Source organism: Tamandua tetradactyla, chromosome 1 (genome assembly GCF_023851605.1).
Source record: "Tamandua tetradactyla isolate mTamTet1 chromosome 1, mTamTet1.pri, whole genome shotgun sequence".
Lineage (NCBI taxonomy): Eukaryota > Metazoa > Chordata > Mammalia > Pilosa > Myrmecophagidae > Tamandua > Tamandua tetradactyla.
The window spans coordinates 195107969-195118349 of record NC_135327.1 but is presented as its reverse complement, the minus strand read 5'-3'; the positions used below and the strand labels follow the sequence as shown (position 1 = coordinate 195118349).

At 49.4% G+C, this 10381-nt stretch overlaps 1 protein-coding gene and 1 long non-coding RNA gene across 3 annotated transcripts in view; both read left to right on the top strand.

Annotated features, from left to right (window-relative positions):
- Positions 1-111: 111 nt before the first annotated feature.
- The window catches only part of GBX1 (gastrulation brain homeobox 1), a 28766-nt gene continuing 18496 nt past the window's right edge, over positions 112-10381 (top strand). Inside the window, exon 1 of one of the 2 annotated variants that reach the window (XR_013171010.1) lies at positions 112-423. Coding sequence is in view for 1 of the 2 variants with exons in the window: in XM_077149977.1 (XP_077006092.1) it covers positions 7877-8408 (532 nt within the window). In the remaining variant the exon portion in view is untranslated. Of the gene's footprint in view, positions 424-7876; positions 8409-10381 lie in introns of those variants that run through there. The other variant, XM_077149977.1, reaches the window with a different exon arrangement.
- The window catches only part of LOC143674369 (uncharacterized), a 35850-nt gene continuing 27056 nt past the window's right edge, over positions 1588-10381 (top strand). The window contains exon 1 of the long non-coding RNA XR_013171012.1: positions 1588-1660. This is a non-coding gene — a long non-coding RNA (uncharacterized LOC143674369). The remainder of the gene's footprint in view (positions 1661-10381) is intronic.

Genomic DNA, 10381 nt, shown 5'->3' with positions numbered 1-10381 from the left:
ATTAACTTATTGTGGAACCTCTTTGCGTCTCTGGGCTCAGGTTTCCGTAAAACAAGTGAAAGGAGAGGGTCCTTGAGGGTCTTGGTAGTACCAGGCAGGATTTGAAGAAACTGTAGGAGTTCCCAGCAACCAGGAGTCCGCCCGACCCAGTTGACAGAGGCCGCATAGAAGCCAATCACGTGCAACGTAGTGCGTGACGTAAATGATCGCGGGGCAGAGTTCTCTGGGACCCGGAGTGCGCGTGCGCCGGAGCTCGCGTATTTCCCGCCAACTGCGAGGTGGAGAAGGGCCCGCCCAGGACAACGCGAAGCTGAAGAGCTCGGGCCTGCGAGGCGGCGAGCTAGATAGAGGGCGAAGGAGGACCCCGAGCGCCGCCCAAAGAGGGCTGGAAGGGGGTGGAAGCAGAGAAGCGAGCGAGAGCAGGTAAGCAGGACGCCGTTTCCCCCGCGGCCTCACTAGGTTTGGGCCGTTAGGCCCCAGGCCCGCCTTGGGTTGAGGGGATAGAGGGCAGCTGTTTCCAGAAGGGGTGTCTGGGTCCGGACCCAGATGCCAGAGCGGGAGGGACCCACTGTGACCCAGCCTCCCTCGGCTGTAGAAACTCAAGGCTGGTCCTGAGCTCTCAGGGCCCACCACAAAAGGGCGAGGCCAGGGCTGGCCGGGCCTGGGGGGCAGGACGAGGTTCTCCGTGCTGAGGCGGGTGCTGGGAAAGCCTGCCATGGCGAGTTCTCTTTACTTAAAAGACCCGTTTGGGGCTTCTGCGAGAGATCCCTGTGTTATCCCAGGGTGGAGGTCCTGGGAGTATGCCCTGTTATTCATTCGTTTGCTCAGCTGTGTCCTAGGCCCTGCAGATGCACTGCATACAAAGTCTTCCCTATCTAGTCCCCACTAGAATTTACTTTCAAGTAGGGAGAGGGAGCCACTAAGGAAATAGATGAGAAAATATCAGATAGTGCTAAGTGCTTTGTTGAGAAATGCAAAAGGGCGATGTGACAGGGAGGGTGCATGGGGGCTAATTTACATTGGGAAACAGGGAAACTAACCTGAGACCTAGTGACAAGGGCCAGCCATGTGAATAGAGTGGAGGAGAGCAGAGCATGCAGAGGGAACACAGATTAGAAACTATTGGAGGGTTTTAAGCAGGGGAGTGACATGAACTGATTTAGGTTTTGTGGGTTTTTATCACTCACCCCCTCCACCCTTTAGTAGAGAAATTGTGGGTTTACAGAACATACAGCATTCCCATACACCACCACACCACCACCTCGCCTTGGTGTGGAACATTTGTTACTATTGATGATAGCACATTTTTTATAATTGTACTATTAATTAAAGCCCATGGTTTAACTTAGGGTTCACTCTTTGTGTAGTGTTGTTCCATGGATTAACATTTTTTTTCATCTAATACCACATATACAATCTGACATTTCCCCTTTTTACCACATTCAGATATATATATTCCATTTCCACCCTGTCCCCTGGTAACCTATATTCTAGATTCTGATTCTATGAGTTTGCTTATTTTAATTGTTGCAAAGCAGTGACATCATACAATAGTTGTCTTTTGTGTCTCATTTCACTCAACATGATGTCGTCAAGGTACATCTTTGTCGTTGCATGTATCAGGACTTCATTCCTTTTTACAACTGAATAATATTCCATTGTATGTATATGCCACATTTTGTTTATCCATTCGTTGATTGACACTTGGTTTGCTTCCATCTTTTGTCAGTTGTGAGTTAATGCCACTATGAATTGTGAATAATGCTGCTATCAGTGTACAAATATCTGTCCTAGTCCCTGTTTTCAGTTCTTTTGGGTATATATCTAGTAGTGGGAATTTCAGTTCTTTTGGGCATATGCTTAGTAGTGGGAGTGCCGAGTCAATGATATGGTATTTCTATACTTAGCTTTCTGAGGAATTGCCAAACTGTCTTCCACAGCGGCTGCACCATTTTACATAGCTACCAGCAACAAATGAGTGTTCCTATTTCTCCACGTGCTCTCCAACACTTGTTATTTGCCGTCTTTTTAATAATAGCCATTCTAATGTGTGTGAAATGATTTCTCGTTGTGGTTTTGATTTAAGTTTTAAAAGGCCATCCATTCTGTCTGCTGAAGGGCTTTGGGAAGGGGAAGGAGATATAGAATCTGAGAGGCCAGTCAGGAGACTACTGGTCCCCTAGATAAGAACTAGGTTAGTAGTAGCCAAGATTTAGGATCTTTTTTTGGTGAATTGATGGGACTTGCTAAGAGAATGGTTGTGGGGGACTGAGGGAGAGAATTATGCAGGATGATTCCCAATCTTTGAGTTTGAGCAACTGGACTGATGGTGGTGCTGATTATTTAAAATGGGAAAGATGAAAATGGAGCAGGTGGGAGGGTCAAAAGGCCTATTTGGGGTATAATAAGTTTGAAATGCCTATTAGACGTCTCAAAGGAGATGTCTAGGAGATCAATTTGATATATAAATTGATATATTAGGAGATCAATTTGATATATAAATCTGGGGTTCAGGGGCGAGGGCAGGTTTGATGTATATAAATGTGGCAATCGTTGGTATGTGAAAGATAGTTCTGTTCTAAGAGAATCCCGACTCTCAAGGGATGGCTTTCCTGAGAGAGTAGTCTTATTTATGAATTTTGATGGAAATTTAATTAAACCTCACCAAGGCAATTCATTCTGTGCTTCCTGAGTCCCAGATTTTAGGTACTAGATACGCCATTGTTCATGAGATGTCCTCCTGCCCTCAGTTAATTTTCAATCTAGTCTGAGAAATGGTGTGTGAACAACTAGTTAGAATATAAGGAACAATTAAATGAATTGCAAAATAAATTGGGAACATGATCTGAGGGCATGAAAAGGAAGTAGGGGAACAGGGGCAGAGATCTGGGCGACATCACAAAAGTGGGGATTGACTCTCCTGAAGTTGTAAGGAGGAGGAAGATTTCTGATCTCATCTGGAGAGCATAGTATCTTCGTGAAGACAGGGGTCGTGAGCGGGAGGAAAGGTATGAAGGGACTACCACCTAACTTCACACATCCTCCTCTTCGCAGGGTTAGGCAAGTTCCTTTCTAGGGTTAGACTTCCAGACAGTCTTGCAAGCCAGCGAGCTTCCTCCCCAGCCTCCTAGCCATCCATCCCGCAGCCCAGAACCTCTCCCCGGTAATTGCTTTCCATAATGTGTTTGCTCCAAACCAATTTCGCGCCTCTGTGAGGACTCCGCCCTGTACTGGAAGCAAGGACCTCCCCATCACCAACCTACGTGTAAACACGTATGCACACACGTACAGAACACATTTAGCACAACATATACACCGGGCACGAAAAACATACATGTACCCACACAGGTATATCTAGACTTTGAGGCATTCATGTACAATCCCCACCCAACGAGTTCATTCCTAGTTAAGTACCCAGAAGTGCACTCGCCCTTGTACCGCTCACCTGGTCCTCTGCCTTTACCCTCAGCGTGTCTCCTGGACTAACACCAGGGGGCGCTGTAGCCCTCCGTGCCTCTCTCCCGGTGGCTGCACTTGTGCACTACTGCCACGAGAGGGTGCCCGCGGACAGAGAGGATTCTCCCGCCATAAGTGGAGTCAGAGATATAGATCTCCGTTGGCTTTGATTTGAAAATATTTCGTTCTTTATTCATACCCTAGGTGCTGGTTTCCACTCCATGAAGTGGAAGCCAGGTGATGGAGTCCTGGAGATAGGCATAAGCAGAGAGGGTAGATTCAAATTAAAATTCCTCTGTCAGGTGCATTTCCCAAACCAGTGGGGTGATGAGAGCGGGACAAGTCAGAGCATGTGGACAACCAAAGAAGCACTTTTAGAATTCCATTTTAAACTGTGAGATGAAGTTCTTGCTCATAATGGTCCTTCCTGTTCAGGGACTCAGTAAGAGAGAACCATAGAGTTCTCCCTGGTAAAGAAAGAAGTTAACTGGTAAAGAAGCCTTGGCTGCTGTCCCTGGCTTTGGTACTGATGGGAGAGCAAGAAGCAGTTTTTGGAGTGCTGTTACTTTGGGGAAAGATACATTTCTTTCATTCTTGGCTGCTCTACCCTTCTTTGTCCATTTGATGCAGCAGGAACTCATTTTGAAAGGTGTTTCCTCATATTCAGTGATCCTCACAGCAGCTCTTTGACCAGGCAGAGTAGGTATTAATTACCCTCTCCTACAGATGGAGAAGTAAAGTCAAAAAGGGGGCACAGTCACTTTGCCCAATAAGGGGTCAGAACAGGAACTTGATTCGTAGTCTTTATTCCAGACCCAGTGCTTTTTCAATTTTGCCATGCTGCCTTAGTGCCACGCTCCATAAAAGGGGCAATGAAAGAGCACTAAGTATGTAAGGGCTTTTATCCCAATTTAGCTACTGAATTTCAAGGACTGGACAGAAGTCACACTCCATGATCTCAGTGTGGCAAGGGTATGTACAGTAGCAGATTTAGGCTATAAGTGGTTTATAGAAAGAAATATACTGTTTAACAAATATACCCCATATCAAGTCAATACAAAGGCACCGAGGTTTCTTTTGCCTCAGTTCAGAGTTGGCAGCCCACTGCAATGTGTTTGCACCAAGCTGTAAGCCTGTACCCTCTGTGCCAGCTTGGGCAAAGAATCACACGGTACTAAGTATAATTCTGGGCAGTAAGCTCTTGGCTTGAGCTGGATGACATACATCTTCAAGAGCAGAATGGTCTTTAACAATAAATGTTCAACTCTGTCCCACCAGAGAGTGACAGGGTTATTAAAACGGCCTTTTACTGGGTGGGTGGGGGGACTGGTGAGAGGAGATGTATCACTATATATCCTTTTAAGCTTTGGGATTTTGTACTATATGTTTTTATTATCCATGCAAAAAATGAATGAATGAACATTTTTTAAATGATTCTTTTTTTCATGCCTTATTTGATTGGTGCTGTGACTGACTACTCATACAGTTTTAATTTCAGTTATTGTAGCCCAAAGTTCCCTAGATAATTTATCAAGTCAATAAGCCTGTTATGTATCCAATACTATAAAGCCATCAAACTAAGTACAGTTGATCTCTTAGTGTTTAAGTAATATACACTTTTTTTTTGCCAAGCCAAACTTGTTTATTCAGTCAACTAATCTTCTCTTTATCCGTCCCTATTTTTTTTTTAATCCGTCCTTTTCTAATTAACATACACTTTGAAGTCTGGTCTTCCACATTGCACCATGAAGTGCTTGGTTTATTTTATACAAAAGACTGTTCCAAAGAATGTCTTTAGACAAGGATGCCCTAGTGTCTCAACAGTGAGTTGTGTTTCACAAACCTAAGTTAAGACACTTCTTTCTCCATGGTGACATCTTCCCACTAGACTCCTCTCTTAGAGGTTACACTGGTTTTAATGTAGAGCCCAAGATAGATCAAGACTGCATGAAAATGATACACTCCTCTTCTTTCACCTCACTAATGATTTTTCAGTCAAAGCATAATAAAAGAAAGCTCCCCTCTGGGTCCCACCCTCTTCCTCAGTTCCCCTCTAGTGTCAATGTCTTTTGAGATGCCGATGTTTAATAAGTCAGCCTGACACCTCAATGGTGTTTACTAGGCCATCATAACAATCCTGATTTGAACAAATGTCAGAGATCCAGAGTTGCCTCCAGTCCTGCTCTGGCTTGGCTCTGGGATTCTTTGGCCTAGGTTCTCCTCCTCACCTGCACCAAATAATTTCCCTTATCTAGATTGCATCTTCCTAAATTTGCCTGGCTTTGATATTCTTAATTTTTTTTTTTTTTTTTTTTTTTTTTTTTTTAAAGGAAAGACAGAGAGAAGGAAGGAAGGATAGAAGGAAGGAAGGAAGGAAGAAAGGGAAACATCTTTAAACACTTTCTTGTTTTATTGTATTTTGTTTCTCCGTTTTTGTTACATGGGCTGGGGCCGGGAATCCAACCGAGGTCCTCCGGCATAGCAGGCAAGCACTTTGCCCGCTGAGCCACCGCGGCCCACCCCTGATATTCTTAATTTTAACCACTACATCTGAATCAGTTCTTAGTGACCAGAAGACCTTCACTTACTTCTAGATCCTGAAGCTCAGATCCTTTTATTGATTATTGCCTCTGTCTTGCCTGTCTTAAGTCTCTTTCTTACCCACTGACCTGAGGCTCCTATCAAGCCAAAGTGCTGGTGACTTTTGTATCTGGATTGACAACTCTACTGCTGGGAATCAGGAGGAGGGGGAAGGTAAAAGGCGCCACCATTTCGGTGTCTAAGAACGGGGGAGGCAAGCAGAGTCATCCGCAATTAGCCGATAATTAGCGCTGCTGACCCTCGGGGCTCATCAGTGCTACTGGGCTGGCCCCCAGCAATCAGCCAAGGCAGGTCGAGAGTGTCAGGCCCGGGAATGAATAGGGCTCATCAGCGCGCTGGTGCCAGGGAGCCAATCAGGAAAATTAATAGCAGAAGAGAGAGCGCAAGCGAGGGAGGGAGACAGAACAGAACGGAACAGACAGACAGACAAGAGATATAGATAAGGGCGAGAAATGTGGGGGGAGAAGAGAGAGAAAAAAAAAGAATAAGACAGACCGGGATAGGGACTAAGATATGGAAAAGAGCTTAATTAAAGAGAATAGTAGGGATGGAAACGGGCAAGAAAGGGGAGAGCGTGGGAGGGAGGAAAAGGATGTAAAGGATGGGAGGAAGATGGAGGGGAAAGGTGAGAGGCATGGTAAGTACTTGGCATAGTGTGGGCACTCGAGGAAATTACCCACAGAGGCGAGTAAAATGAAATAGAGAGTTGGCGATGTAGGAGGGAATGAGGAAGGAGAAGAACCTACATCAAGGAAACAGAGAAAAGGGGTAGAGAATATGAACGGGGTGGAGAAGAAATGACAGAGGAGGAAAAGGGACCCGAGAAGAGTGTCCCACAGCCGCGACGCCGAGGTGGCGGAGCGGCGCCCCCTGCAGTCTCCCCGCACTGCCTACCCGCAGTCGGGTTTCTGCGGAAGGGCGGCGGACCCGGCAACAGCTCTGAGTGTGCGGAGGGCGGCAGGGGCTTTCGGTCCGGTCAAACGCACCCAAGACTTGCTGTTGGGTCCCGGCACATCGTCCGCTTCTTGGTCCCCGAGGGCGGCGTCGGGGGTGCACATCGCGGCCACCGGGTCCCACCTAGGGCGGCGTCCAGCGGGCATGGGGATTGCGCCCTTGTTGTCCAGCCGCTCCAGCCCGCTGGGCTGTCGGGCACTCCCACCTGGTCTCGCCAGTCCCTACCGGCACTCCAGCCCGCGGCGTCCCATCCGGCGCAGTCTGCTGTCCCCGCGCCCTCCGAGGCTGGGCCGAGCCCGGGGCGGGTGGGTGCGAGGGTGGGGGTGGGGTAGGTGGAGAGAGTGGGACCGTCACAGCAGCTGCCACCGCCTTCTTGTCCGCCGCAAACTTTCACAAAGCGGCGGTGTCCGGCCTCATCAATCTCCATTAATAATAGTTGGTTGGGCCGCGGGGGGCGGGTCGAGGGCGGGCGGGGTCCCTGGGGCCGGGCCGGCCAAGCCGCTGGGAACCGGCTCTGCGGAGGGAGCGGGAGCCCGGTGGTGGCGGCGGCGGGCGGGCGGAGGGAGGAAGTGAAGCGTAATTTGAGGAAGATGGATGAGTCCGGAGGGCGACACCCCCAGCCCGCCCGCTCGCCCGCCCCCTCCCTCCTTATGAGAGAGAGTGAGCGCGGCGCCGGAGCCACACTGCGCCGAGCCCGCTCCCCGCTGCCACCTCCGGCCCAGGAGCAAGGGAAGGAGCCCGCTCTGCGCCGGGCACCACAACCCCGGGACGTCCGGCTCCCGTACCGCCGGACGAAGCTGCCCGAGCCAGAGCGCACGGCGGCGCCTAAGGGGAGCGCCCCGGGGCGGCCGCAGTTCCGGGCATGATGCAGAGACCCGGAGGTGGAGGCGCCCCCGGGGGCAGTGGCGGGGGAAACGGCGGGGGCCACGGCACTGCCTTCTCCATTGACTCCTTGATCGGGCCACCCCCGCCACGCTCTGGCCACTTACTCTACACGGGCTACCCCATGTTCATGCCCTACCGGCCGCTGGTGCTGCCGCAAGCGCTGGCCCCCGCGCCGCTGCCCGCGGGCCTCCCGCCCCTCGCCCCACTGGCCTCTTTTGCCGGCCGCCTTACCAACACTTTCTGCGCGGGGCTGGGCCAGGCCGTGCCCTCAATGGTAGCGCTGACCACCGCGCTACCCAGCTTCACGGAGCCTCCCGACGCCTTCTACGGGTCCCCAGAGCTTGCCGCCGCCGCAGCTGCCGCCACTGCCACCCGAAACAACCCGGAGCCAGGCGGCCGACGTCCGGAGGGCGGGCTGGAACCCGAAGAGCTGCTGCCCGCGGGAGAGAAAGTGGCGGAGCCCCCACCGCCCCCGCCTCCGCACTTCTCAGATACTTTCCCAAGTCTGACGGGTAAGTGCTGTGGGCCGGCCTGGGCGCCGTGCGCGAGCCGGGTTCAAACCCCAGTCAGGAACCTCACTCAGAATCTCGGCACCTGCCTGGAACCTTGGAGTTTCCAGACCCACAGACCGCAGATTCTGCAGAACCCGCTACGAATTCCATTCCAAACACAGCACCTCTTGATCCCAGAATGCCTCCGCTCTGCTCTGTCCCCAGAGCACTTGAAGCCTCATCAAAGATTTCCCAATACTCCTTTCCAAATGTATGCCTTTCCTCTGAACAACTCAGCCCTTGAGCCTCCGTCCCCACTACTCCTTTTCAGAATTCGTTTATTTTTCTGCACTGTTGGGAATAGTGAAGCTGCAAGGGTGGGATCTGAAGGGACACCAGCAAGACCCAAGGATGAGGGGTTGGAGCAAAGGAGTCCTTCCTTGTTCTCTCTTCCAGTTAGGTAAGGAAAGGCAAGTTCTGGCTTCTGAGAAGATTGCACTGACCCCAAATGCCCAGAGAGTGAGGTGAATAGGCTCTGTTGATGCAAGAGCAAAAGGAGATCTCAAAGTGGTGGTGTCTGTGCCATCGCCTTAATAGTAGAGATAACTTCTGGTTTGACAGATCTGGAGCTAAGACTTGAAGACCCAGGTATAGGGCCTAAGGAAACATCAAACTAGCAGGTGACCTAGCACCCCACTGGGCCTAGGCTAACTGGGAGGCTGAGAGACTAAAGATCTGGTGGGGCTGGGTGTGGCCCAAAGGCCTAGAGCAGAGAATCCAGATAAGATTCTGCTTAGAGATAATTCAGGAGCCCTGGGTCTTCCATGGGAGGGTATCCTCTTAATAGAGGCAAGTAGTAGTATGCTGAACCCTCTTATATACTTATATACTTAGAGCCTTCCTGACCTTATTAGTTCTGAATGCCTAGAAGCCAGAAAAGCTTTCTCCTATGCAGGGGCAGATCCAGATTGTATATAAGCTGGTAGACCCTAATTTAGGAAAATAAGGAGAGTTTACAAATGTGGGGTCTCTGAAAAATTATTCTTCTTTAGAATCAGGAGGAATCTGCCTCTGCTCATCATCTTATCACATCATCACACAATTTAGCAGCTGAAAGTGACCCCGAGAGGACTGGGTACTGACTCTACCAGAAACAAGAAGAAGATCACAGTCTTTGTCCTTTGCCTGGAGAGGCAATTCTGGGCCCTTCCTGAAATTGTCCAAAGGGCTCATCAGTTTTCCAGACCCCAACGACTGCTCTGGGGCCTGTCTTCCTCTTATTTTCCTCTTTAGCCCTTGGTGTTTTGGCTTCCAGGATTCAACTGCTGTTTCCTTTTTTTTTTTTTTTTTAACATGGTTGGACCAGGAGGATCTAGTACTGAAATCAGAGCAGCGTTTCCCATGGAGGCTTAGAAGGAAATGATAGAACAGTAGCTGGAAGGTGGGAGGAAATATCCACGAGATAAAAGGGCCTTGGGGGTGAAGAAGTAGTATCTGGCGGGATGATCTTACAAAGAAAGGATCAGTAGGATTTTGAGAATAGGATGGCTTTAAGAGAAAAAAGAGAGAGCAAGGCAAGCCATCGGTGAGAAGGCTTTGGAAGCAGTAGGTCCAGTGGAGCTGGAGGAGGAACCAGACACTCTCCAGAAAGAGATGAGCTGGAAGTGTACATCCCCAGTGGAGGGAAACTGAGGGGAATAATGCCCAATCATGAGAGAACAAATACTTTGCCTTACCCATTCAGGTTCTGCTCAGCTCTTATTTTGACCCATATGTATAATGGTTGCTGTTTTCTGAGGCAGATAGAATATTGATGGTTAAGTCAGATCTTGAGAGAAAGGAATAAACAGAGGAACAGTAGAGAATTATGAAGGAGAAATGAATAGAGGAAAGGACCAAGGAAAGAGCTGTGATCTGGAAATATTCAAAGAGAGAATATGGCTTGATTGTGGAGGAAAAGGAGGGCTATCTATTGGAAAAGATATATTCAAGGG